This window comes from Portunus trituberculatus, chromosome 2, assembly GCF_017591435.1.
Source record: "Portunus trituberculatus isolate SZX2019 chromosome 2, ASM1759143v1, whole genome shotgun sequence".
NCBI classification, from domain to species: Eukaryota; Metazoa; Arthropoda; class Malacostraca; order Decapoda; family Portunidae; genus Portunus; species Portunus trituberculatus.
In genome coordinates, this window is record NC_059256.1 from 3,183,219 (window position 1) to 3,210,718 (window position 27,500).

The window sequence follows — 27,500 nt, forward strand, 5'->3', positions numbered from 1 at the left end:
GGGGTTAAAGTTCTGAGAGAAGTAGATAATGAGATTAGTGTTTTGCATGAGAGAACCGTGTGTGTGTGTGTGGGGGGTGATAGGTAGACGAGGGAATAAAAGATAGGAAGATAGAATAGGTAGAAGGCGAGGATATGTAAGAGAGAGAGAGAGAGAGAGAGAGAGGGATAGGTGGAAGAAGGAACATGAAGAAACAATAGGTCATAGAGAAGGACCAAGTGGGAGAGGGAATATATAAGAGAAATAGGTGATAGGGAGAGAAAATATAGTCCTTTTAATATAAGAGAGACAAGAAAAGAAATAATGCAGAGTTTGATTTTAGCGGTTTAAATCTTGGTGTGTGTTAATGCGCAGACTCTGAAACACAGCTGCGCGATGCATCCATTAATTCAAAAGGCTCTAGTTGATGTTACCGTAGTATTTAAGGGTATTTATACAGTTCAAGTGACAGATTAATAAATATTCTACATTACTAACACGAGAAACACATGTAAAAACCCCGCTAATCATCTCTGTGGCCTTTGAAATACTGAAGGAGTGAGATGTTTCGTGTCCACCGTGACGTCAGGCATGGCGGAGAAGAACCAGCTGACGGAGAGCTTCAGGTGTCACGGTGCCAGGAAAACAGCAGAACTTACGGCATTACAGGTGAAGTGAGGGGTTGAGGTGACGTGAGGTGGTGAGTGGGGTGTTGGGGAGGGCGTGTGGTGAGTGTGTGGGCGCGGGAAGGCCATGGGAGGGAGATATGAGGTGCCATGTGTGCGTGTGTGTGACTGCGTGAACCTCGTGGGCCGCTAGTGGTGATGGTGGTTGTATCTTGTGTCAGGCTGGTGTATGGGCGTGTATGGGGGCTGGCATCCACACCAGGGTAAGCACGGCCATTAGTTACCATTATGAGTGTGTGTATGGCACCATTAGTTGTCTTAATATAGTAATAAACGAGTATTTGAAACGCGCACTGAAATCTCACCATCCTTGCTACTTCACTTCAACTACACCACCAACGCGCACCACCACACGCACGCTCAGGACATAACTTGAAATTTTATACTGTTATCTTTATTCCTTGGGGCTTAAATGTCATGTCAGCCAGCTCTACCACTCCCTGTTAAAGTAAATACTGCAATTTGTGAAGGATTGGGAAGTTTATGAGTTTTTTAAGACCATTTATCTGTTAGTCTTGTGGCGTCAAAATGGCTCACAAGAATTTACAGCAAGTATTATCAAACCTTTCTTCACCTCCTCTATTTCAAAAGGCTTTATTTAAATGTACATGAGTTTTTTTGTGTGTGTTTTACAGTTATAGAGACAGAATGACAAGATTTCTGCATTATTAACTGTAGAAACTCTTGAAAACCCGCCAGTCATCTCTGTGGCCTTGGAAAACAGCCGTGTTGAGAGAAAAGAGCGTTTTTAGGTGTTTTACGGTTCTAGAGGCAGAGTGACAAGATTTCTGCATTATTAACTGTAGAAACACTCTTGAAAACCCGCCAGTCATCTCTGTGGCCTTGGAAAACAGTTTGGTGAGAGAGAAGAGCGTTTTTTGTGTTTTACGGTTCTAGAGGCAGAGTGACAAGATTTCTGCATTATTAACTGTAGAAACACACTTGAAAACCACGCCAGTCATCTCTGTGGCCTTGGAAAACAGTTTAGTGAGAGAAGAGCGTTTTTTAATATGGACTTAATAATACTACCTCATTTAAACTAGCTAAATTCTTGCTTCCCATTTTACACTACTAATAAATTCACGGCAATAAATTCTGATAAATGCTGCAAATGCCACGTGTCCTCTGGTGGTGTGGAACAAGGAGACAAGGAGTGGGTGGTGTTGTGGTGGTGTGGTGGGTGTTTGTGTCAGTTCAGTTAAGAGATCAGTCACCAGAGCAGTGGAGTGTCATTAGGTTAGGTAGCAGGTGGTGGCCATAGTAAGACTTGGTGCCTGCTGGTGAAAACAATCGCTTCAGTACTGGGACACATTTTTACCTTGTTTTGTGCACCATTAGACCATTTTATTGACATTAGCAAGGGTGTATGGAGGGCAAAAGATTAATGGCCACAGTCTTCACTATTTTAATTGAGTTTTGTGTACCATTAGACCATTTTATTGACATTAGCAAGGGTGTATGGAGGGCAGAAGATTAATGGCCACAGTCTTCACTATTTTAATTGAGTTTTGTGTACCATTAGACCATTTTATTGACATTAGCAAGGGTGTATGGAGGACAGAACCAAAGTTTGCGTGCGTGCGTCTCTCTCTCTCTCTCTCTCTCTCTCTCTCTCTCTCTCTCTCTCTCTCTCTCTGTAAACATGCATTATACAGCATTTGTGGTGGATATTTATAGGTTAGGACATGATATCAGAGAGAGAGAGGGCGGGGAGGGGGTGGGGAGAGGAACCTAGTGCGCATGTCAGCTGATCACCACAAGCGCCCACAGCCCGCCACATCGTCACCTCACCAGCGGATTAACAGTGTAGGCATTTGTATCTTCATTTCCACTATAGAACGACTTTCCAAACACTAAATGAAAAATAAAACAACGAAATAAGTGAAGCAAACGTTGCTTTATATTGGAAAAGATAAAATGACAGAGGAATTAGAGAAAAGAAAGGAAGCAAGTGGTCATGTCAGCTGGTAACCGCGCGCCGTCACGTCACTTCACGTCACTGGCTCACTGTTTAGTTTGTTGAGAGGCGCGGCGGTGTGCGGGTGTGTGGCGAGTGTGTGTGTGTGGCAGTGTTTCCTTGGTGTTGCGGTGGTAATGCCTTGACAGTGTGCAGTGTTTGATGACAGTGTGTGTGTTGTGTGGCAAAGACAAGCCATGTTGGAGAAGAGCAAAACACGCTGCCGAGATGAAACACAGTGAGTGAAGGAAGGAAGTGACTGATGGAGGACACAGTGCACCAGTGTGTGGCTCGGCAGTGACGTCACCTTCACTTCACAGACGTGGGTGAAGGCGGCAAGGCACAAGGCAGGTGTGAATGTAGGCAGCGGCGGGCCGGCGGGCCGGGACAGGGCGGCAGCCTTCACCACTACGTACATGCGTGTCACTCAACATTTGACGGTGAAGAGTCGTGATGGTGAGGTGTTACAGGTGTAGCCAGCCGTCCCTAACCTGCAGGACAAGTAGCAGTGACCTGACCCCACCACAACATGAAATACCCGGATGTCAACAAAGGGTCACCTGAGGCCGCTCCTCTTTATCGGCCATTATTTGCTTGTCTGTCATTTATTACGAGCCAAACCTGTGGCAAGATGGAGCTGCCAGCCTGGGCTTCCACACCAGCCCGTCAAACAGATCCGCCATCGCCTGGTGTCCGTGTGGCGAAGGTTTGAGTGAGCAAGGTGGCGTCTGGCCGCCGCTGGTGCCGCCGCCATCTTGGACTGGGTCCGCCTGGGGCAGGTTGGTGACACTGTTTCGCCAATATTTCTCTCACCATTTATTTGTGGGTTGAGGTGGGTTTTGTTGTTTCTAAATGACAGTTGGCAACATTTGAAGTGATTTCAATCCATGTGTTGGTGCAACATGTGTGTTTTGTGGGTGTGTTCACGCTGAGAAGAGTCGGGTTTCCCGTGTCATTTTTTCGGCCCCGCGATTAGGAATTTTTAATTAAAGCTTCTAGTCAAGATATTACTGCTTCAAAAAATGGTTTCTGACATAAAAACAGTTTAATTTGGTGTTTGAGTTGAACACACACATTCTAAATGGATCTGTGGTGCCGTTCAAAGTATAAATGTTTACGTGTTCGGCCCGTGTTGTTTTTATTGTTTGTGGTCAAACCTCTACTCAAAGTGTTTGTGGAAGTAGTGGATGTCCTTATAAGTGTTTGAATTCCTACAAACTCAAACTTTGTGGACTCTTCAACTGTATTGAATGATGGCGCTGTTGTAAAAGTTATTGAATTAACTTTTATTTTTCCTTTAATTACTGGTCAGGCTGGAAGTGTTTTGTTTGTGCTGGTAATAATTAAAAGATACGAGGAATCGAAATATGTAAAGGAATCCAGTCTACGTGCACTATTTAAAAACACGATTTTCAAAATGAATTACGTTATCGTATTTTACAGGTCCCGTGACGTCACGAGTCCCCTCGGCCAGGGAGCCCTGCCCGTGACGTCATCAGTCCCGCCGCTTCCCGACCAGCCGGCCGGGCTCTCCGGCTCCATATTTAGCCTAATATACAAGGTTTTCAAGGTGTCTGGGAGTGTTTCTAGACGCAGGTATGTACGTGTAGTGCTTGTAGGAGTGTGCGGAGGAGGAAGGAAGGAGAAATAGAGGAAGAGGAGGAGGAGAGAGGGGAGAAATGAAGGAGGAGGAAAGCTGGTGCCTGGCTCTCTTCGTCATAATTAGCGTAATATACAAGGTTTTCAAGGTGTCTGGCAGTGTTTCTAGACGCAGGTATGTACTAGTATTGATGGCAAGGGTGTGAAGAGGAGGAAGGAAGGAGAAATAGAGAAATAGGAAGGAAATAATGGAATAGGAGGAGGAAAAGCTGGTGTTAGGCTCTCTTCGCCCTGTTTAGCGTAAAATATAGGTTTCCAAGGTGTCTGCGAGTGTTTCTAGACGCAGATGTGTACTAGTAGTGGTTGTAGGAGTGTTAGGAGGAGGAGGGAGGGACAAATGAAGAAGGAGGAGAAGGATAGATGGTGCCTGGCTCTCCTCATCATATTTAGCGTAACATACAAGGTGTTCAAGGTGTCTGGGAGTGTTTCTAGAGGCAGGTGTGTACTAGTAGTGATGGCAGCGATGTCAGGAAGAAATAGAGGAAGAGGAGGAGGTAAGGGAGAAGTGGAGGAGGGAAAACAAGAAGATAGTGAGAGAATAGTGTTTTTAAGGGTGTTTTTGTGGTTCTGCTGATAGATTGGCAAGATTTGTGGTTTGTTGAAAGGAGAAACTGTCTTGTAAACCTGCCTAGTTGTCTCTGTGGCCTTTGAAAATTGTCGCAGTGAGAGGGGAAGACGTCGCTGCTTTCCAAAGGCTCCAGTTGAAGATACTTGTGTTTTTAAGGGTGTTTTTGTGGTTCTGCTGATAGATTGGCAAGATTTGTGGTTTGTTGAAAGGAGAAACTGTCTTAAATACCTGCCTAGTTGTCTCTGTGGCCTTGGAAAATTGTCGCAGTGAGAGGGGAAGACGTCGCTGCTTTCCAAAGGCTCCAGTTGAAGATACTTGTGTTTTAAGGGTGTTTTGTGGTTCTGCTGATAGATTGGCAAGATTTGTGGTTTGTTGAAGGAGAAACTGTCTTAAATACCTGCCTAGTTGTCTCTGTGGCCTTGGAAAATTGTCGCAGTGAGAGGGAAGACGTCGCTGCTTTCCAAAGGCTCCAGTTGAAGATACTTGTGTTTTTAAGGGTGTTTTTGTGGTTCTGCTGATAGATTGGCAAGATTTGTGGTTTGTTGAAGGAGAAACTGTCTTAAATACCTGCCTAGTTGTCTCTGTGGCCTTGGAAAATTGTCGCAGTGAGAGGGGAAGACGTCGCTGCTTTCCAAAGGCTCCAGTTGAAGATACTTGTGTTTTTAAGGGTGTTTTGTGGTTCTGCTGATAGATTGGCAAGATTTGTGGTTTGTTGAAGGAGAAACTGTCTTAAATACCTGCCTAGTTGTCTCTGTGGCCTTGGAAAATTGTCGCAGTGAGAGGGAAGACGTCGCTGCTTTCCAAAGGCTCCAGTTGAAGATACTTGTGTTTTAAGGGTGTTTTTGTGGTTCTGCTGATAGATTGGCAAGATTTGTGGTTTGTTGAAGGAGAAACTGTCTTAAATACCTGCCTAGTTGTCTCTGTGGCCTTGGAAAATTGTCGCAGTGAGAGGGGAAGACGTCGCTGCTTTCCAAAGGCTCCAGTTGAAGATACTTGTGTTTTTAAGGGTGTTTTTGTGGTTCTGCTGATAGATTGGCAAGATTTGTGGTTTGTTGAAGGGAGAAACTGTCTTAAATACCTGCCTAGTTGTCTCTGTGGCCTTGGAAAATTCTTGCAGTGAGAGGGGAAGACGTCGCTGCTTTCCAAAGGCTCCAGTTGAAGATACTTGTGTTTTAAGGGTGTTTTGTGGTTCTGCTGATAGATTGGCAAGATTTGTGGTTTGTTGAAGGAGAAACTGTCTTAAATACCTGCCTAGTTGTCTCTGTGGCCTTGGAAAATTGTCGCAGTGAGAGGGGAAGACATCGCTGCTTTCCAAAGGCTCCAGTTGAAGATACTTGTGTTTTTAAGGGTGTTTTGTGGTTCTGCTGATAGATTGGCAAGATTTGTGGTTTGTTGAAGGGAGAAACTGTCTTAAATACCTGCCTAGTTGTCTCTGTGGCCTTGGAAAATTGTCGCAGTGAGAGGGAAGACGTCGCTGCTTTCCAAAGGCTCCAGTTGAAGATACTTGTGTTTTTAAGGGTGTTTTGTGGTTCTGCTGATAGATTGGCAAGATTTGTGGTTTGTTGAAGGGAGAAACTGTCTTAAATACCTGCCTAGTTGTCTCTGTGGCCTTGGAAAATTGTCGCAGTGAGAGGGGAAGACGTCGCTGCTTTCCAAAGGCTCCAGTTGAAGATACTTGTGTTTTTAAGGGTGTTTTGTGGTTCTGCTGATAGATTGGCAAGATTTGTGGTTTGTTGAAAGGAGAAACTGTCTTAAATACCTGCCTAGTTGTCTCTGTGGCCTTGGAAAATTCTTGCAGTGAGAGGGGAAGACGTCGCTGCTTTCCAAAGGCTCCAGTTGAAGATACTTGTGTTTTAAGGGTGTTTTGTGGTTCTGCTGATAGATTGGCAAGATTTGTGGTTTGTTGAAGGAGAAACTGTCTTAAATACCTGCCTAGTTGTCTCTGTGGCCTTGGAAAATTGTCGCAGTGAGAGGGAAGACATCGCTGCTTTCCAAAGGCTCCAGTTGAAGATACTTGTGTTTTAAGGGTGTTTTGTGGTTCTGCTGATAGATTGGCAAGATTTGTGGTTTGTTGAAGGAGAAACTGTCTTAAATACCTGCCTAGTTGTCTCTGTGGCCTTGGAAAATTGTCGCAGTGAGAGGAAGACGTCGCTGCTTTCCAAAGGCTCCAGTTGAAGATACTTGTGTTTTAAGGGTGTTTTGTGGTTCTGCTGATAGATTGGCAAGATTTGTGGTTTGTTGAAGGGAGAAACTGTCTTAAATACCTGCCTAGTTGTCTCTGTGGCCTTGGAAAATTGTCGCAGTGAGAGGGAAGACGTCGCTGCTTTCCAAAGGCTCCAGTTGAAGATACTTGTGTTTTAAGGGTGTTTTGTGGTTCTGCTGATAGATTGGCAAGATTTGTGGTTTGTTGAAAGGAGAAACTGTCTTAAATACCTGCCTAGTTGCCTCTGTGGCCTTGGAAAATTCTTGCAGTGAGAGGGGAAGACGTCGCTGCTTTCCAAAGGCTCCAGTTGAAGATACTTGTGTTTTTAAGGGTGTTTTTGTGGTTCTGCTGATAGATTGGCAAGATTTGTGGTTTGTTGAAGGGAGAAACTGTCTTAAATACCTGCCTAGTTGTCTCTGTGGCCTTGGAAAATTGTCGCAGTGAGAGGGGAAGACGTCGCTGCTTTCCAAAGGCTCCAGTTGAAGATACTTGTGTTTTTAAGGGTGTTTTTGTGGTTCTGCTGATAGATTGGCAAGATTTGTGGTTTGTTGAAAGGAGAAACTGTCTTAAATACCTGCCTAGTTGCCTCTGTGGCCTTGGAAAATTCTTGCAGTGAGAGGGGAAGACGTCGCTGCTTTCCAAAACTCCAGTTGAAGATACTTGTGTTTTAAGGGTGTTTTTGTGGTTCTGCTGATAGATTGGCAAGATTTGTGGTTTGTTGAAGGGAGAAACTGTCTTAAATACCTGCCTAGTTGCCTCTGTGGCCTTGGAAAATTCTTGCAGTGAGAGGGGAAGACGTCGCTGCTTTCCAAAGGCTCCAGTTGAAGATACTTGTGTTTTTAAGGGTGTTTTTGTGGTTCTGCTGATAGATTGGCAAGATTTGTGGTTTGTTGAAAGGAGAATCTGTCTTAAAAACCTGGCTAGTTGTCTCTGTGGCCTTGGAAAATTCTTGCAGTGAGAGGGGAAGACGTCGCTGCTTTCCAAAGGCTTCAGTTGAAGATACTTGTGTTTTTAAGGGTGTTTTTGTGGTTCTGGTGATAGATTGGCAAAGTTTCTGGTTTGTTAAAAGGAGAAATTGTGAGAGAGCAAGGCATTTTAGAATACAGGGCTTCTTGATACGATATTCATGTTTTAAGAGTTTTAAATGGTTTTAGTGATGGATTGGCAACATTTCTGGTTTGTTGAAAGGAGAAACTGTCTTGAAAACCTGCCTAGTTGTCTCTGTGTCTTGGAAAACTGTCTTGGTGAGAGATTTGAGTGTTTTAATATGGGCATGTATCTAATCAGTGTGTGTGCCATCCTTTCTCCCTCCAATGACTCTATACCTTGTCAACAGATTCTCTCTCTCTCTCTCTCTCTCTCTCTCTCTCTCTCTCTCTCTCTCTCTCTCTCTCTCTCTCTCTCTCTCTCTCTCTCTCTCTCTCTCTCTCTCTCTCTCTTTTAATACAGTTTAGTGCCACCCAACTCCGTCCCGTGGAGCTTGTTGAGAATGAGGCCGTGCGGATAATCTTGGGATGCACGGATTGAAGTCTTCAGAGGTGAACTGCACCTGCCGAGTATTATGTGTAGGGTGCAGGACATTTATTGACAGTCAGGCTGCACTGTTTGCCCTTCAGTCCACCTCCCCCATGGACTGTGATCTAGTTTATCTCATCCACACCCTAGAAGGTGCTGGTGCCACGGTCCATTTCACCTGGACCCTCTCATGTGGGTGTCCCGCTAAATGAAAAAGCAGACCACCTTGCTGAGTGTGCCCTCCAAGATGCCACAGCACCACAGTGCCACAGTGGACCCTGGCACTGAGCACACTCTGGGTTATGTTAAGAGTAGCATTAAGGACTTTGTACAAAGTAGCATTAGTGATCAGTTGGAGCTTTGTTGCCATAGGGGCAGTGGCACTGTGGCACTGTGGCACTAGTCTTCACTATGCTGTGTCTCCCAGAGCTGTGCCTACACCTACGGGAGACACACTGCATCACAGGACAGGGTGGCAGTGAGGCTCAGATTAGGCTACAAATACTTTTGGGAAGTCAGTGCTTCTCCTGGTGTGTGCTGTGTGTGTGTGTGTGCTGTGTGCTGCACCAAGGGGACACACTGTGCCTCACTATATCATGGAATGTCCTCTCATTGGTAAATTGATGCCACAAGGTGAGCGTGACTTGTACAGCCTCACTGACCATCTCCTAGACTCTGCCAGCCTCAGGGACACACTCAGGGAGTATCCTCAGTTTGCCCCAACACTGTAGGATGTCTTAGGCAATAAGGTGTGCAATATCTGGATTGATTGATTTATTGAAGGACTTGTATTCTTGTTGTGTATACTGTCCACTGTTACATTCTTCATACTGTAACCTTAAGTCTTTGCCCAGGGGGGGGAGGGGGTGGCAAGGCCCATCCTCCTCCTTTGTTGTAATTATTTATTAATTCAACAATAAATCTCTCTCTCTCTCTCTCTCTCTCTCTCTCTCTCTCTCTCTCTCTCTCTCTCTCTCTCTCTCTCTCTCTCTCTCTCTCTCTCTCTCTCTCTCATCCCTACTCAACACTATCTTTCTCCTTCTCTGTCTATCTCTACCTCCCCCACACTATCTTTGTCCTTCCTGTCACTGTCTGTATCTTGTCAGTGAGTGCCGTCTCTCTTCACGGTCCCTGAACACACACACAGCCATCAAGCAGGGGTGTGTGTGTGTGTGTGTGTGTGTGTGTGTGTGTGTGTGTGTGTGTGTGTGTGTGTGTGTGTGTGTGTGTGTGTCGCCTTGTCGCCTTGTCTAAATTCTCCTTGAACGCTACTATAGATGGACTGCTGGTGTGTGTGTGTGTGTGTCCCCAGCACCAGGTCTTCCTTGTCTATCTTTTCAGTGCCATTGACTATCTTGTACATTGTTATTAGGTCCCCTCCTTCTCTTCCATCTTGTAAGGTTGCCAGTCCCATTTCCTTCAGTCCTTCTTCATGTGTGAGGTCCTTTAGTCCCATTTCCTTCAGTCGTTCTTCATATGTGAGGTCCTTTAGTCCCATTTCCTTCAGTCGTTCTTCATATGTGAGGTCCTTTAGTCCCATTTCCTTCAGTCGTTCTTCATATGTGAGGTCCTTTAGTCCCATTTCCTTCAGTCGTTCTTCATATGTGAGGTCCTTTAGTCCCATTTCCTTCAGTCCTTCTTCATATGTGAGGTCCTTTAGTCCCATTTCCTTCAGTCGTTCTTCATATGTGAGGTCCTTTAGTCCCATTTCCTTCAGTCGTTCTTCATATGTGAGGTCCTTTAGTCCCATTTCCTTCAGTCGTTCTTCATGTGTGAGGTCCTTTAGTCCCATTTGCCTCGCCGCTTTCCGGAACTCGAACCCGGCCCTCTTGATTGTAAGTACACTACGGTGTGTGTGTGTGTGTGTGTGTGTGTGTTTATCCCAATATGAATGTCGTTTACATAAATCCTGAAACATAATGGGGGCTAACACTGACCCTTGTGGCACTCGCTGGTTACTTAACCCCAAGATGAGTATGTATCTCTGATCACAGTTCTCATTTCCCTGTCCTTCAAATAATCTCTTGTCCATTCGAGCAAAGTTCCTCGCTGTCCTCCAAAGTAGTCATCCATGCGGGACTTTATCAAAAGGCTTTTTCATGTGCAGGTATACTGTGTCCACCATCCGTCTGTCTCTGCTTTCCACTCCTTCTGTAACTCTGGAGTAGAAGCTTAATAATAAGTTTGATACACATGACCGTCCTGTCCTGAACCCAAATTGTGTGTTGTATATGACTTGTTGTTCTTCCAGATGTTTAATCCAGTTTTCTTTGATAATGATTTGACACAACTTCCCCAAAACACTTCTGAGTGACGCTGGTCTGTAGGTTAGTGGTTCAGTTGCCTTTCCTCTTTTAAATATCAGTATTACATTAGCTCTCTTCCATTCTAGTGAAACTTTCCCTTTTTTACTGAACTTGTAATTATTTCACAAACTGTGTGAAATAATGCAGTTGTTACCTTGTTTTTTTTTTTTTTTTTTTTTTCTTGTGTGTGTGTATTTAATTTGTTCAGTCTTATCTGTTCCTTTCTTTTCATTCTTTTTCAAATTTCCTCCTCTTTCCTTTCTCTATTCTTTCTCTCTTCTCTTATCTCTCTCTTGTATCTCTCATCCTTTTTTTCCCCTCACGTCCTCCTGTTGTGAGGCTGGTGTGTGTGTGTGTGTGTGTGTGTGTGTGTGTGTGTGTGTGTGTGTGTGTGTGTGTGTGTGTGTGTGTGTGTGGTGAGGCTGGTGTGTGTGTGTGTGTGTGCATGGTGAGGCTGGTGTGTGTGTGTGGTGAGGCTGGTGTGTGTGTGTGGTGAGGCTGGTGTGTGTGTGTGTGCATGGTGAGACTGGTGTGTGTGTGTGGTGAGGCTGGTGTGTGTGTGGTGAGGCTGGTGTGTGTGTGTGTGTGTGTGTGTGTGTGTGTGTGTGTGTGTGTGTGTGTGTGTGAGGCTGGTGTGTGTGTGTGTGTGTGGTGAGGCTGGTGTGTGTGTGTGTGTGTGGCTGGTGTGTGTGTGTGTGTGGTGAGGCTGGTGTGTGTGTGTGTGTGTGTGAGGCTGGTGTGTGTGTGTGTGTGCATGGTGAGGCTGGTGTGTGTGTGTGTGAGGCTGGTGTGTGTGTGTGTGTGTGAGGCTGGTGTGTGTGTGTGTGTGTGCATGGTGAGGCTGGTGTGTGTGTGTGAGGCTGGTGTGTGTGTGTGTGTGTGTGTGTGTGTGGTGAGGCTGGTGTGTGTGTGTGTGGTGAGGCTGGTGTGTGTGTGTGTGTGTGTGAGGCTGGTGTGTGTGTGTGTGGTGTGAGGCTGGTGTGTGTGTGTGTGTGTGTGTGTGTGTGTGTGTGTGTGTGTGTGTGTGTGGTGAGGCTGGTGTGTGTGTGTGTGGTGAGGCTGGTGTGTGTGTGTGTGTGGTGAGGCTGATGTGTGTGTGTGTGGGGTGAGGCTGGTGTGTGTGTGTGTGGTGCGGCTGGTGTGTGTGTGTGGTGTGTGTGCATGGTGAGGCTGGTGTGTGTGTGTGCATGGTGAGGCTGGTATGTGTGTGTGGTGAGGCTGGTGTGTGTGTGTGGTGAGGCTGGTGTGTGTGAGTGGTGAGGCTGGTGTGTTTGTGGTGAGGCTGGTGTGTGTGTATGTGGTGAGGCTGGTGTGTGTGTGTGTGTGTGGTGAGGCTGGTGTGTGTGTGTGGTGAGGCTGGTGTGTGCATGGTGAGGCTGGTGTGTGTGTGTGTGTGGTGAGACTGAGCGTGGGGCAGACGGAGCAGAGGACACGGAAGAAGCATGAACTCAAACCATCCGTGACTAAATGATCAAACAAACCCAAACATGACTGGTGAGGAATGCATACCGTGTCAAAGGCGACTGATAGACCTAGGTAAGGAGGTCAAAACATGGTGAGGACAAGGAAGGATCTGTGTAGGCGTGAAATATAATGACAGAGTGCATGTGAGGTTAAGAGATAATTGATAACTAACTAATATATAGGTTTTGGGACTTTTTGCACCTTTTAGAGAGCCAGCACTCTTCCCTACGTAAAAAAAAGGTCATTTAAGTGGAAACAGGAAAGGTAGTTCGACCGTAGCGGATAATGGAAGAAATGAGCACCAGAGGACTTGGTTAACACTGACGTAATGTGATTCACGCCAGGAAGGAGCCTTACCCAAATATCCAATCCAAATTTTTGCAGCGTTAACAGAACTAAGAATTTTGTGTGTAGAGTACGGACATGATGAAGCTCTGGGCCTTCCTCTGCCTCGCCTTATTCACGAGTACTACCTTGTGTTTTGTGTACCGTGAAGTTTTAAGATGATTGTGATGAAGCTTGGCGTAGTGTTAATGTTACTTGGTAGAGAAATGACAATGTTCTGTGAGTGTATTGAAGGAAAATCTCGGAAAAAGGATTGATATTTTTGACGAATTTGTTTCAGTAAGGAGAATTTGTATCAATTTGTGGGCATTATTTAACATTATTTTCATGCAAGGGAGCTGGTTGTGTTGACTTTGATGTTTTTTTATTAGGCCTGTAATAAATATTGAGTTATCTGGAGCTGTGTTTTGAGAGTACCCCAGGAACAGCCAGCCACAGTCTTGCCGCTTGGTCACCTGATTGAAGGAGTCTACACAGATTCTTTTAAGGTAAGCAACTCAGTGTGGCAATTCTTACAGCTGGTTATGACACTACTCCTCTTTCTCTTCTCCCTCCTCCTCCTCTATCTCTCTTTTTCTCTCTCCTCCTCCTGCTCCTCCTCTTTCTCTTTCTCTTCCTCTTTCTCTCTCTCTTTCTCTCCTCCTCCTCCTCTTCTTTCTTTCTCTCCTCCTCCTCCTCCTCCTCTTCTTCTTCTTTCTCTTTCTCTCTCTCCTCCTTCCTTTCTTTCTCTTTCTCCCCTCCTCCTCCTCTTCTTCCCTTTCTCTCTCCTCCTCTTTCTCTTTCTCTCTCTCTCTCTCCTCCTCCTCTTTCTCTTTCTCTCTCCCCGTCCTCCTCCTCCTCTTTCTCTTTCTCTCTCCCAGTCCTCCTCCTCCTCCTCCTCTTTCTCTTTCTCTCTCTCTCCCCGTTCTCCTCCTCCTCTTTCTCTTTCTCTCTCCCATCCTCCTCCTCCTCCTCTTTCTCTTTCTCTCCTCCTCCTCCTCCTCCTCCTCTCTCCTCCTCCTCCTCCTCCTCTTCTCTCTCTCTCTCTCTCTCTCTCTCTCTCTCTCTCTCTCTCTCTCTCTCTCTCTCTCTCTCTCAAATGAAAGACAACATAACAACACTTTTTATTATACGTACAAACACACAAACGTACACGAGCTGCCTTGGAAAAACGTACACACGCGTACACAAAATATACACACATACATACATACGTACATATACACACAAAAATAGACATCGGTAAGGGTTCTCTAGATTTCTTCCTCTTCTTCTTCTTCTTCTTCTTCTTCTTCTATATACAAATGTTAGTTTTATTTATTTATTTTTTTTTTTATTTACAAACTTACAATTTATTCATTTTTACATTTTGATTTTTTTTTTTTTTTTTTTTTTGAAACTTTTTTTCCATTTTCTTCATTAATATTCACAAACTTCAATTTTTTACATATTTTCCTTGGAGACAATAATAATATTTTTTTTTTTCCCTCATTTTAAACCGGAAAGTTGATTATTTTCTTAGTTAATATTTACAAACAATATTTCTTCTCTATTTTAAACGCAAAAAGTCAAATATTTTTCTTCATTAATATTTACAAACTTCATTTCTTCACATATTTTGCTTAGAAACAATTAATTTTAAACCTGAGTCAATATTTTCTTCATTAATATTTAGAAAACAATATTTTTCTCTATTTTAAACCCAAAAGTCAAATATTTCTTCACTAATATTCACAAACTTCATTTCTTCACATATTTTATTTAGAAACAATTAATTTTACAACCTGAGTCAATATTTTCATTTTTAATATTTACAAACAATATTTTTTTTCTGTTTTAAACCCAAAAGTCAAATATTTCTTCACTAATATTCACAAACTTCATTTCTTCACATATTTTATTTAGAAACAATTAATTTTACAACCTGAGTCAATATTTTCATTTTTAATATTTACAAATAATATTTTTTTTCTGTTTAAAACCCAAAAGTCAAATATTTCCTTATTAATATTTACAAACTTCATTTTTTTTTTTTTTACATAATTTCCTCATAAACAATAAATATTTTTCCTCATTTCCTTCACTAATTATTACAAACTTCATTTTTTTTTTTACAATTTTCCTCAATTAATTTTTTTTCCATTTAAATCCTAAAGTTAATTATTTTCCTTATTAATATTTACAAACTTCATTTTTTTTTTACACAATTTTCCTCATAAACAATAAATATTTTTCCTCATTTAATACCTCATGAACAAATTTTTTTCCGTCAAATATTTTCCTTATTATTTTACAAACTTCATTTATTTCCACACATTTTCCTCATAAACAGATATTTTTCCTCATTTTTCCTCATTAATATTTACAAACTTCATTTTTTCCACACATTTTCCTCATAAACAGATATTTTTCCTCATTTTTCCTCATTAATATTTACAAACTTCATTTTATTTCCACACATTTTCCTCATAAACATATTTTTCCTCATTAATATTTACAAACTTCATTTATTTTCCTCATAAACAGATATTTTTCCTCATCTTCCTTCATTAATATTTACAAACTTCATTTTATTTCACACATTTTCCTCACAAACAATTAATTTCTTTCTATTTAAAAATCCCAGTCAAAAATATTTCCCTCATTAATATTTACAAACTTAATATTTTCACACATTTTCCTCAAACAATATATTTTTTTTTCTAGGAAGCCATTATTGCCCCGAGTGTGAAGAGGAAGCCCCTCCTACACTCTGACCCCAAAAATTACCCACAATCCCCTCAGAACTCGCTCTATAGCCTCAAAATATTACCCATAAACCCCTCAAAACCCACTCTAACCTCAAAATATTACCCATAAACCCCTCAAAACCCACAATATTACCCACAAACCCCTCAAAACCCACTCTAACCTCAAAATATTACCCATAAACCCTCAAAACCCACAATATTACCCACAAACCCCTCAAAACCCACTCTAACCTCAAAATATTACCCATAAACCCTCAAAACCCACAATATTACCCACAAACCCCTCAAAACCCACTCTAACCTCAAAATATTACCCACAACCCTCAAACCCACAATATTACCCACAAACCTCAAACCCACTCTAACCTCAAAATATTGCCCATAAACCTCTCAAACCCACTCTAACCTCAAAATATTACCCACAAACCCTCAAAACCCACAATATTACCCACAAACCTCAAACCCACTCTAACCTCAAAATATTACCCATAAACCTCTCAAAACCCACTCTAACCTCAAAATATTACCCACAAACCCCTCAAAACCCACAATATTACCCACAAACCTCTCAAAACCCACTCTAACCTCAAAATATTACCCACAAACCCTCAAAACCCACAATATTACCCACAAACCCCTCAAAACCCACTCTAACCTCAAAATATTACCCATAAACCCTCAAAACCCACTCTAACCTCAAAATATTACCCATAAACCCCTCAAAACCCACTCTAACCTCAAAATATTACCCACAAACCCCTCAAAACCCACAATATTAGCCATGCTCTCTCAGTTTTGATATATTTAAAAGTATTTACATAGAATTTAAGGGAAAAATATTGGAATTTGTTTTCAATTAAATCTTCAAATTCTCCGCCATTTTTATTTGGCTACCCATAATGCATCTGTGTGTTTTTGTACTTGTTTTATTATTTTTTTTTTTGTAATGAGTGTTGTGTTGATAAGATTGTTTTTATTCTCTCTCTCTCTCTCTCTCTCTCTCTCTCTCTCTCTCTCTCTCTCAATGGCACAAATAATAATAATAATAATAATAATTCCAGTAAAATCTTTGTGTGTGTGTGTGTGTGTGTGTGTGTGTGTGTGTGTGTGTGTGTGTGTGTGTGTGTGTGACATAACTTATAAGGAACCATTGTATTTGCAGTTATGGTGGTCAAGAAGAAGAAGAAGAAGAGGAGGAAGAGGAAGAGGAGGAGGAGAGGAGGAGGAGGAGGAGGAGGCGGAGGCAGAAGGAAGAGAGAAAACAAAAACGAGAGAGAGAGAGAAAGCAAAAAAAATATGAAAAAGAGAGAGAGAGAGAGACAGAACAAGACAAAACGAGACACACACACAGACACACAGACAGACAGACACCACCACCACCACCACCACCACCACCACCCATTAAAAAGGTGAATTCATACCCAATTTTGTACCAAACAACAACCTCGCCTTCTTCTGGTACCGAACGTTGATCCTGGAAAGAGAGAGAGAGAGAGAGAAATATATTAGTCTTTAGCCATTAACCTCTTCAGTACTGGGACACATTTTTACCTTTTTTGTGCACCATTAGACCATTTTATTGACATTAGCAAGGGTCTATGGAGGGTACAAGATTAATGGCCACAGTCTTCACTATTTTAATGGGGTTTTGTGCACCATTAGACCATTTTATTGACATTAGCAAGGGTCTATGGAGGGCAGAAGATTAATAGCCACAGTCTTCACTATTTTAATTGAGTTTTGTGTACCATTAGACCATTTTATTGACATTAGCAAGGGTCTATGGAGGGTACAAGATTAATGGCCACAGTCTTCACTATTTTAATGGGGTTTTGTGCACCATTAGACCATTTTATTGACATTAGCAAGGGTGTATGGAGGGTACAAGATTAATGGCCACAGTCTTCACCATTTTAATCCCCCACATGAGTTTGTGAAGCTGTAGAAAATCACCAAATAGTCACCACAAGGAATAGGGAAACACGTCACACTACTGAAGGGGTTAAGAACACACAGGAGGCAGTAAATAGTCACCAAATAGTCACCAAATAGTCACCAAATAGTCACCACAAGGAATAGGGAAACACGTCACGCTACTGAATGTTCTACCTCCTATTAAAACACTATTTCTGATATATAACTATCTAAAACATACTATTTCTACAACCTAACTGACTCCTAATGGCTAATGGATCTCTCTCTCTCTCTCACCCACACCACCACCACCACCACCACCACCCCTTACCTTATCTCCTTATGCTTTATGAACTCATTAAGAGGAAGTGCCAATAGGGGCCATAATAGAGCCAAGGGCCATAGATAGGGAGGTATGGCACTTAATCCTGGCACTTCATCACCACCGCCACCACCACCGGCCACCGACAGACTCACAACACTGTACACCGCCTGCAACACCAGTCTGCAATAGTGTTATAGTGTTAGAATTGATGTTGTGAGTGTTTTGTGGTGTTAAGATGAGTATTAATGGTGTTTTGTGGTGGTGTTGAAAATTAGGGTGTTTTGTGGTGTTGTGGAGTAATTTTTTTTTTTTGTGGTGTTGAAAGGTTGATAATTAGTATCTTGGGTGTTTTTGTGGTGTTAGTGGTGTTTTAAAATGGAGAATTAATGTTTTGAAGTGGTGTTGTGGTGTTAGAAATGGTGTAGGTGTCAAAAGGTAAAGAATCAAGGTTTTTGTGGTGTTAGTGGTGTTGTAAAATGGAGAATTAACCCTTTGATGTGGTGTTGTGGTGTGTTTAGATAGAATTAATGCTTTGATGTGGTGTTGTGGTGTGTTTAGTGAGAATTAATGCTTTGATGTGGTGTTGTGGTGTGTTTAGATAGAATTAATGCTTTGATGTGGTGTTGTGGTGTGTTTAGATAGAATTAATGCTTTGATGTGGTGTTGTGGTGTGTTTAGTGAGAATTAATGCTTTGATGTGGTGTTGTGGTGTGTTTAGATAGAATTAATGCTTTGATGTGGTGTTGTGGTGTGTTTAGATAGAATTAATGCTTTGATGTGGTGTTGTGGTGTGTTTAGATAGAATTAATGCTTTGATGTGGTGTTGTGGTGTGTTTAGTTAGAATTAACCCTTTGATGTGGTGTTGTGGTGTGTTTAGATAGAATTAACCCTTTGATGTGGTGTTGTGGTGTGTTTAGATAGAATTAATGCTTTGATGTGGTGTTGTGGTGTGTTTAGATAGAATTAATGCTTTGATGTGGTGTTGTGGTGTTGTGGTGGTGTAGGACGCAGGGACACACTCACACCACAAGGACAGTAGCAGCCCAGCATCTGTTCCTGAGAGGGTTCCGTTTCCATACGGTGTACATCCGGTGTACAAACGACACGGAGATGGCACCTGGGGGGGGAGAGAGAGAGAGTGAGTGAAAAAAATGAGAAAGAATGAGAGAGAGAGAGAGAAAAAAATATATGAGAGAGAGAGAGAGAGAGAGAGAAATATGAGAGAATGAGAGTTATGATATTTTGAGAGAGAGAGAGAGAGTTATATTTTAAGTGAGAGAGAGAGAGAGAGTTATGATATTTTAAGTGAAAGAGAGAGAGTGAGTTATGATATTTTAAGTGAAAGAGAGAGAGAGTTATGATATTTTAAGTGAAAGAGAGAGAGAGAGAGTTATGATATTTTAAGAGAGAGAGAGAGAGAGAGAGAGTTATGATATTTTAAGTGAGAGAGAGAGAGTTATGATATTTTAAGTGAGAGAGAGAGAGAGTTATGATATTTTAAGTGAAAGAGAGAGAGAGAGAGAGAGTTACGATATTTTAAGTGAAAGAGAGAGAGAGAGAGTTATGATATTTTAAGTGAAAGAGAGGAGGGAAATAAATAGAGAGAGAGAAAATGAGAAAAAGAAAGACAGGAGGGAAAAAAATGAGAGAATGAGATAGAGAGAGAGAGAGAGAGAGAGAGAGAGAGAGAGAGAGTTTGATAGTTGTCATGATAAATAGCTAAAAAATTTATATTAATGCAAACTTTTAATAAATATTCACAAATTTATCAGAGAGAGAGAGAGAGAGAGAGAGAGAGAGAGAGAGAGAGAGAGACAATGCATACAAAATTATTACCACCACCACCACCACCACCACCACTACTACTACTACTACTACTACTACTACTACTACTACTACTACTACTACTACTCACAATAGTAGTACACAAGTAGAAAGGCCACACAGCACTGCACCAAATTGAGGGAGTGGGGGTACTGGTCTCCCCAACCCCCCCACCACTGGCCCGCCGCCCCCCCCTCGCCCCCCCTAGAGAGAGAGAGAGAGAGAGAAAGAATTAGTTTTATATTTTCTAATTCAAAAAATGTGATGCTTTTAATAAATTATGAAATTGTTTATATATTTTCATTTTGAGAGAGAGAGAGAGAGAGAGAGAGAGAGAGAGAGAGAGAGAGAGAGAGAGAGAGAGAATAGACAAAGAAAAAAAAAAGGAGGAGGAGGAGGAGGATGAAAAAGAAGGAGATGAAGAAGAAGATGGAGAAGAAGAAGAAGATGACGAGGAAGAAGAAGCAGAAAAACACAAACACACACACACACACACACACACACACACACACACACACACACACACACACACACACACACACACACACACACACTTACCCAGCATAAGGATACACATAAAACACACACCACCACCACCACCACCACCACCACCACCAAACACAGATGTATTAAAACCCATTCTCTCCACCGCCTCCTCCTCCTCCTGTGTGCCTGTGTGGTGGTGAAGCTGGTGGTGGTGGAGGTGTTGACAGAAGGAGGCCAGCATAGCAGCACCACACACCACCGCCACCACCACCGAGGGGATGAATTTACACACGTAGAATTTAAAGATGTCTCGCAGAACCTGAAAAATAGATAAATAGATAAATAGATAGATAAAGGGAGGAGGAAGAGGAGGAGGAGGAGTAAATGAAGGAATAGAAATAAAAGAGAAGAGAATTGGGATAGATAGATAGATAGATAGATTGATAAATGAAAAATTGAGAGAATATTGATTTTTTTTTTTTTTTTTGAGAGAGAGAGAGATAGATTAACAAATATTACCTCCTCCTCCTCCTCCTCCTCCTCCTCCTCCTCCTCCTCCTCCTCACACACACACACACACACACCTGCTTGTCAAATAGCACAGTGTTCTTCCCAGTGGCCTGGTTCATCACCGCTGGGTTGGTGGGGGCAGCCACCAGCGACACTGACAGACAAGGCAACACCACCAACACCAGCCAAAGCACATCACCTGCATAGAGAAAGAGAGAGAGAGAGAGAGGGAGAGTGTGTGTGGTATATTTAAAGAAAAAGAGAGAGAATTATTTTTACTGCTTTTAATCATGAGAAATGTGTTTTTGTGGTGTTGAAGGTAGTTTTGTGGTGTTTTATGATCTTTTAAAAGGTGTTGAGGTAGTTTAGTGGTGTTTTTAAGAGATTACATATAGTTTTATGGTGTTTTAAAAGGTGTTGAGGTAGTTTAGTGGTGTTTTAAGAGATTACATATAGTTTTATGGTGTTTTGTGGTGTTTTATGGTGTTTTAAAAGGTGTTGAGGTAGTTTAGTGGTGTTTTAAGAGATTACATATAGTTTTATGGTGTTTTACTGGTGTTGTGGTAGTTTTGTGGTGTTTTATGGTGTTTATACAGTGTAGATGTAGTTTTGTGGTGTTTTAAAAGGTAAGGAGAGAAGTTTGTGATGTTTTATGGTGTTTTAAGATATCTACAGGTAGTTCTGTGGTGTTTTCTGGTGTTTTAAAAGGTAAGATGAAAAGTTTGTGGTGTTTTGTGGTGTTGGGGTTAGTTTTATGGCATTGTGGTGGTGTAGAAGTGGTGTAGGGGGCTCACCTGAGGACAGCAGGGGGGGGAGGGCAGCGGTGGCAGCCAGGAGTTGGAGAAGAGAGAGAGAGAGGCAACAACATGCCCAGAATTGAAAACAGCTCATTACTTGTTGCATGTAGTGACGTGCCTGGGGGAGAGAGAGAGAGAGAGAGAGAGAGAGAGAGAGAGAGAGAGAGAGAGAGAGAGAGAGAGAGAGAGAGAGAGAAAAAGGAAAAGAAAAATTAAGAAAGAAAAAATGAGAGAGAGAGAGAGAGAGAGAGAGAGAGAGAGAGAGAGAGAGAGAGAGAGAGAGAGAGAGAGAGAGAGAGAGAGAGAGAGAGAGAGAGAGAGAGAGAGAGAGAGAGAGAAAATATAGAAAAATGAGAAAGAGAGAGAGAGAGAGAGAGAGAGAGAGAGAGAATTAGTAGCTATAATACTTTTCATAATTACAAAAAATAATGCAAATTTTTAACAAACAATAAAATCCCAAAACTCTGTCAATTCTTATTAAATCCCTTAAAACCCAATCAAGTCCCTTAAAAACTCTTAAAATCCCCTTAAAACCCAGCAAATCACTTAAAATACCCTTAAAACTTCTTAGAACCCAGTAAATTCCCCTAAACCTCTTAAAAACCATTCAATCTCATTTAAAAACCTTTAAAATCCCTAAAATCAGAACCCCTTAATCCTTCTTAAAACCCTACCAATCCTCTTAAAAATATGCTAATCCCCTTAAAAACCCTGCCAATCTTCTTAAAAATATGCTAATCCCCTTAAATCCCCCTCAGAACCCCTTAAAACCCTACCAATCCTCTTAAAAACATGTTAATCCCCTTAAAAACCCTGCCAATCCTCTTAAAACTATGCTAATCCCCTTAAAAACCCTGCCAATCCTCTTAAAACTATGCTAATCCCCTTAAAAACCCTGCCAATCTTCTTAAAACTATACTAATCCCCTTAAATCCCCTGCCAAACCCCTTAAATCCCCCTCAGAATCCTTAAAACCCTACCAATCCTCTTAAAAACATGCTAATCCCCTTAAAAACCCTGCCAAACCCCTTAAATCCCATTCAGAACCCCTTAATCCCCCTTACCTCCATTATCAGGGACACCAGAGACACCCTGCTGTGGGGGGTGAGTGCCAGGGAGCAGGGGAGGATGTTCAAGGCCTTGGCAACTTCCTCAGGGCCCGGACCACTGCCAGGGGGGGGCCGGACCGACACTGCCTCTCTCATACAGACTTGTGGGTATAAGGGGTCCACTGACAGGCTGGCAGGGAGAAAGACATGGGCTGACAGGGTGTTTTGGGGGTGTTGTGGTGTTTTTGGGGGTGTTTTGTGTGTTTTTGAGTGTTCTTGGGGTGTGGCAGGGTGTTTTGAGGTGTTTTTGTGTGTTTTTGGTGTGTTTTTGAGTGTTCTTGGGGTGTGGCAGGGTGTTTTGAGGTGTTTTGGTGTGTTTTGAGGTGTTTTGGTGTGTTTTTGAGTGTTCTAGGGTGTTTTAAGGTGTTTTTGAGTGTTCTTGGGGTGTGGCAGGGTGTTTTGATGTGTTTTTGGTGTTTTGGTGTGTTTTTGGAGATTTTGGGTGTGTTTGATGTGTTTTGGGTGTTTTGATGTGTTTTTTTGGGTGTTTTGAAGTGTATTGCGGTGTTTAGAGGTGTTTTGAAGTGTATTGATGTATTTTGAAGTGTATTACAGTGTTTTGAGGTGTATATGTGATGTTTTGCTGTGTTTTTGGATGTTTTGAAGTGTATTGCAGTGTTTTGGTGTGTTTTGGGATGTTTTGAGGTGTTTTGGTATGTTTTGGGATGTTTTTCAGGTGTTTTGGTGTGTTTTGGGATGTTTTGAGGTGTTTTGGTGTGTTTTGGGATGTTTTCAGGTGTTTTGGTGTGTTTTGGGATGTTTTTGAGGAGTTTTGGTGTGTTTTGAGATGTCGTGAGGTGTTTTGGGATGTTTTGATGTATTATGAAGTGTATTACAGTGTTTTGAGGTGTATATGTGATGTTTTGCTGTGTTTTTAGATGTTTTGAAGTGTATTGCAGTGTTTTGGTGTGTTTTGAGATGTTTTGAGGTGTTTTGAGATGTCTTGAGATGTCTTGAGGTGTTTTGAAGTGTACAGCAGTGTTTAGAGGTGTTTTGAGGCATTTTGAGACACTTTGAGACATTTTTAACCCAACCTAACCTAACCTAACCTAACCTAACCTAACCCTAAGCCAGCCTCACCTCGCATCGGCCAGCATAAAGAGTGGCATATTATCGGCACTGGCGGACGACCCCATGACCACTGTGACCTCTGTGTACTCCTGCATAAGGGTCAGCATCTTGGCGGTGGTGGGGGGGGTGCAGTCCGTGAAGAGAGACACCAGTAAGGGCACGTTGTCAACATTCTCCAGGTGCGGCTTGATGTTCTCGATGCCCTTCGGGAGTCTTGCCTGTGGTGGTGGTGGTGGTGGTGGTGGTGGTGGAGGGAAGGAAGAGGAGGAGGAGGAGGAGGAGGAGGAGGAAGAGGGTGTTTTTAAAGGAAGAGGAGGAAGAGGAGGAGGAGGAGGAAGAGGGTGTTTTTAAAGGAAGAGGAGGAGGAGGAGGAAGAGGGTGTTTTAAAGGAAGAGGAGGAGGAGGAGGAAGAGGGTGTTTTTAAAGGAAGAGGAGGAGGAGGAGGAGGGTGTGTTTAAAGGAAGAGGAGGAGGAGGAAGAGGGTGTGTTTAAAGGAAGAGGAGGAGGAGGAGGAAGAGGGTGTTTTTAAAGGAAGAGGAGGAGGAGGAAGAGGGTTAAAGGAAGAGGAGGAAGAGGAGGAGGAGGAAGAGGGTGTTTTTAAAGGAAGAGGAGGAGGAGGAGGAGGAGGAGGAGAAGAGAAAAATAGAAGGAAGAAAGGAGAGAGACTAATATTAATAAAAATAATAACACACACACACTAACTATCTCTCTCTCTCTCTCTCTCTCTCTCTCTCTCTCTCTCTCTCTCTCTCTCTCTCTCTCTCACTCACCCTGTTATATTTATCAATGAGCGTAAAAGCCGACCTCTCTGTGCTGTCTGTAACTCGTGAAGCTGACTCCTCCTCCTCCTCCTCCTCCTCCTCCTCTTCTTCTTCTTCTCCTCCTATCCTCCTCCTCCTCCTCTCCTCCTCCTCCTCCTCTTCCTCTTCTTCCAGCATTATGCATTCTTCACTTGTTCCTCCTTCACACCGGTAGCCAAATGTTCCAAATCTGAGAGAGAGAGAGAGAGAGAATTTTAACCACAATGACTCAAATATAACTTCCACTACTCCCTTGAAAACACTCAACTTCCATATACTACTTCACAATAACTTCCACTACACCTTTGAAAAACACCAATAACTTCCACTACACCCTTGAAAAACATTAATAACTTCCACTACACCCTTGAAAAACACTAATAACTTCCACTACACCCTTGAAAACACCAATTGAAAACCACTTGACACCCTTCACAATAACTTCCACTACACCCTTGAAAACTACACCCTTGAAAACACACTTCCACTACCCTTGAAAACACCAATAACTTCCACTACACCCTAACTTCCACTACACCCTTGATAACTTCCACTACACCCTTGAAAACACCAATACTACACCCTTGAAAACACCACTTCCACTACACCCTTGAAAACACCACTTCCACTACACCCTTGAAAACACCAATAACTTCCACTACACCCTTGAAAACACCAATAACTTCCACTACACCCTTGAAAAACTTCCACTACACCCATGAAAACACCAATAACTTCCACTACACCCTTGAAAACATCAAAAACTTCCGCTACCCTCTTGAAAACACCAATAACTTCCACTACACCCTTGAAAACACCAATAACTTCCACTACACCCTTGAAAACACCAATAACTTCCACTACACCCTTGAAAACACCAATAACTTCCACTACACCCTTGAAAACACCAATAACTTCCACTACACCCTTGAAAACACCAACTACACCCTTGAACACCAATAACTTCCACTACACCCTTGAAAACACCAATAACTTCCACTACACCCTTGAAAACACCAATAACTTCCACTACACCCTTGAAAACACCAATAACTTCCACTACACCCTTGAAAACACCAATAACTTCCACTACACCCTTGAAAACACCAATAACTTCCACTACACCCTTGAAAACACCAATAACTTCCACTACACCCTTGAAAACACCAATAACTTCCACTACACCCTTGAAAACACCAATAACTTCCACTACACCCTTGAAAACACCAATAACTTCCACTACACCCACCAATTGAAAACACCAATAACTTCCACTACACCCTTGAAAACACCAATAACTTCCACTACACCCTTGAAAACACCAATAACTTCCACTACACCCTTGAAAACACCAATAACTTCCACTACACCCTTGAAAACACCAATAACTTCCACTACACCCTTGAAAACACCAATAACTTCCACTACACCCTTGAAAACACCAATAACTTCCACTACACCCTTGAAAACACCAATAACTTCCACTACACCCTTGAAAACACCAATAACTTCCACTACACCCTTGAAAACAACTTCCACTACACTTGAAAACACCAATAACTTCCACTACCCTTGAAAACACCAATAACTTCCACTACACCCTTGAAAACACCAATAACTTCCACTACACCCTTGAAAACACACCAAAACACCAATAACTTCCACTACACCCTTGAAAACACCAATAACTTCCACTACACCCTTGAAAACACCAATAACTTCCACTACACCCTTGAAAACACCAATAACTTCCACTACACCCTTGAAAACACCAATAACTTCCACTACACCCTTGAAAACACCAATAACTTCCACTACACCCTTGAAAACACCAATAACTTCCACTACACCCTTGAAAAACACCAATAACTTCCACACTTTGAAACCACAACACCACAAAAACACGAAAAACACCACAAAACACCACAAAACACACCACAAAACACCACAAAAACACCACAAAACACCCAAAAACACCACAAAACATAACAAAACACCACCACAACACCACAACACCTACCTAGACTCTTCCGACACCACCTCCTCTTCCTCCTCCTCCTCCTCCTCCTCCTCCTCTTCCTTGCACGAGATCTCACTAGGACTCAGCTGAGAGCATATGGAAACTTCATCCTCGAACTTCACTTGAGACACCTCGAGGTTAATGGCAGAGGGGGCCGAGTGACTCAACCCCTTAGACACCTCAAGGGAGCTCCTGCAAATGGGTAAAGGGTGTTAATGGGTTTTGAAAGGGGTTTTTAAGGGGTGTTTTGAGGTTTTTAAAGGGATTTGCAGGGTTTTGGTGGTGTTATGAGGTTTTTAAGGGGATTTGAGGGGTTTTTAAGGGGTTTTGGTGGTGTTATAAAGGTTTTCAGGGTTTTTAATGGGTTTTGGGGGTGTCATGAGGTTTTTAAGGGGATTTGAGGGGTTTGAAGGTGTTTAAAAGGGGTTATGAGGTTTTTAAGGGGATTTAGGAGTTTTAAAGGGTATTATATGGGTTTTAAGGGGATTTAGGAATTTTAAGGAGATTTGGAGGGTTTCTAAGGGGATTTAAAGGGTTTTGATAGAATTTAAGAGGTCTGAAAGGAGATTTAGATACTTTTAAGGGTTTTTAAGGGGTTTAAGAAGATTTTAAGAGATTCGAGGTTGATGGCAGATGGGGCTGAGTGACTCAACCCCTTAGACACCTCAAGGGAGCTCCTGCAAATGGGTAAAGGGTGTTAATGGGGTTGGAATGGGGATTTGTATGGGATTAATGGGTGTTTAAGGATTTTTAATGGGATTTAGGATATATTAAGGGGTTCTTAAGAGGTTAGTGGGGGATTATGGGATTTTAAGGGGTTCTGAGGTTTGTATGGGATTTTAAGTGGTGTTAATGGTTAAAAATGAAGTTATAATCAGTTTTGGGAGGGAATTTTAAGGGATTTAATGGTTTTTAAGGGGTTCTGGTGGTGGTGTGAGGTTTTTAAGGGGTTAATAGGGGTTTCTCAGGTTTTTAATGGGTTTTTAAGAGGTTTGAATTTCCAGAGAGAGAGAGAGAGAGAGAGAGAGAGAGAGAGCACAGATATAGATGAACACACATATAGATGAACACACACACACACACACACAATATCAGAATAGAGAAAAATATATTTGAATCATCCTAATTTTAAGAGAGAGAGAGAGAGAGAGAGAGAGAGAGAGAGAGAGAGAGAGAGAGAGAGAGAGAGAGAGAGAGAGAGAGAGGGGGGGGGTATGCTAAGGGATGTAATA

At 42.3% G+C, this 27,500-nt stretch overlaps 1 protein-coding gene and 2 long non-coding RNA genes across 3 annotated transcripts in view; 1 reads left to right on the forward strand and 2 right to left on the reverse strand.

Annotated features, from left to right (window-relative positions):
• Nucleotides 1–2,698: 2,698 nt before the first annotated feature.
• On the forward strand, nucleotides 2,699–8,640 carry LOC123502588. The gene is made up of 3 exons (XR_006674182.1): nucleotides 2,699–3,401; nucleotides 4,066–4,218; nucleotides 8,502–8,640. It is a non-coding gene; the product is annotated as an uncharacterized LOC123502588 (long non-coding RNA).
• Nucleotides 8,641–14,973: 6,333 nt separating this feature from the next.
• Nucleotides 14,974–15,727, reverse strand: LOC123502593. The gene is made up of 2 exons (XR_006674183.1): nucleotides 15,643–15,727; nucleotides 14,974–15,460 (listed from the first exon to the last, which is right to left on the reverse strand). It is a non-coding gene; the product is annotated as an uncharacterized LOC123502593 (long non-coding RNA).
• A 553-nt stretch (nucleotides 15,728–16,280) lies between these two features.
• LOC123502598 (transmembrane protein 94-like) overlaps nucleotides 16,281–27,500 on the reverse strand; it is a 26,983-nt gene continuing 15,763 nt past the window's right edge. The window contains 10 exon segments of the mRNA XM_045251762.1: nucleotides 16,281–16,885; nucleotides 17,657–17,830; nucleotides 18,675–18,768; nucleotides 20,034–20,280; nucleotides 20,546–20,670; nucleotides 21,266–21,386; nucleotides 22,333–22,507; nucleotides 23,458–23,666; nucleotides 24,219–24,438; nucleotides 26,269–26,460. Of these exon segments, the coding sequence (XP_045107697.1) occupies nucleotides 16,813–16,885; nucleotides 17,657–17,830; nucleotides 18,675–18,768; nucleotides 20,034–20,280; nucleotides 20,546–20,670; nucleotides 21,266–21,386; nucleotides 22,333–22,507; nucleotides 23,458–23,666; nucleotides 24,219–24,438; nucleotides 26,269–26,460 (1,630 nt within the window). The 3' untranslated portion in view covers nucleotides 16,281–16,812.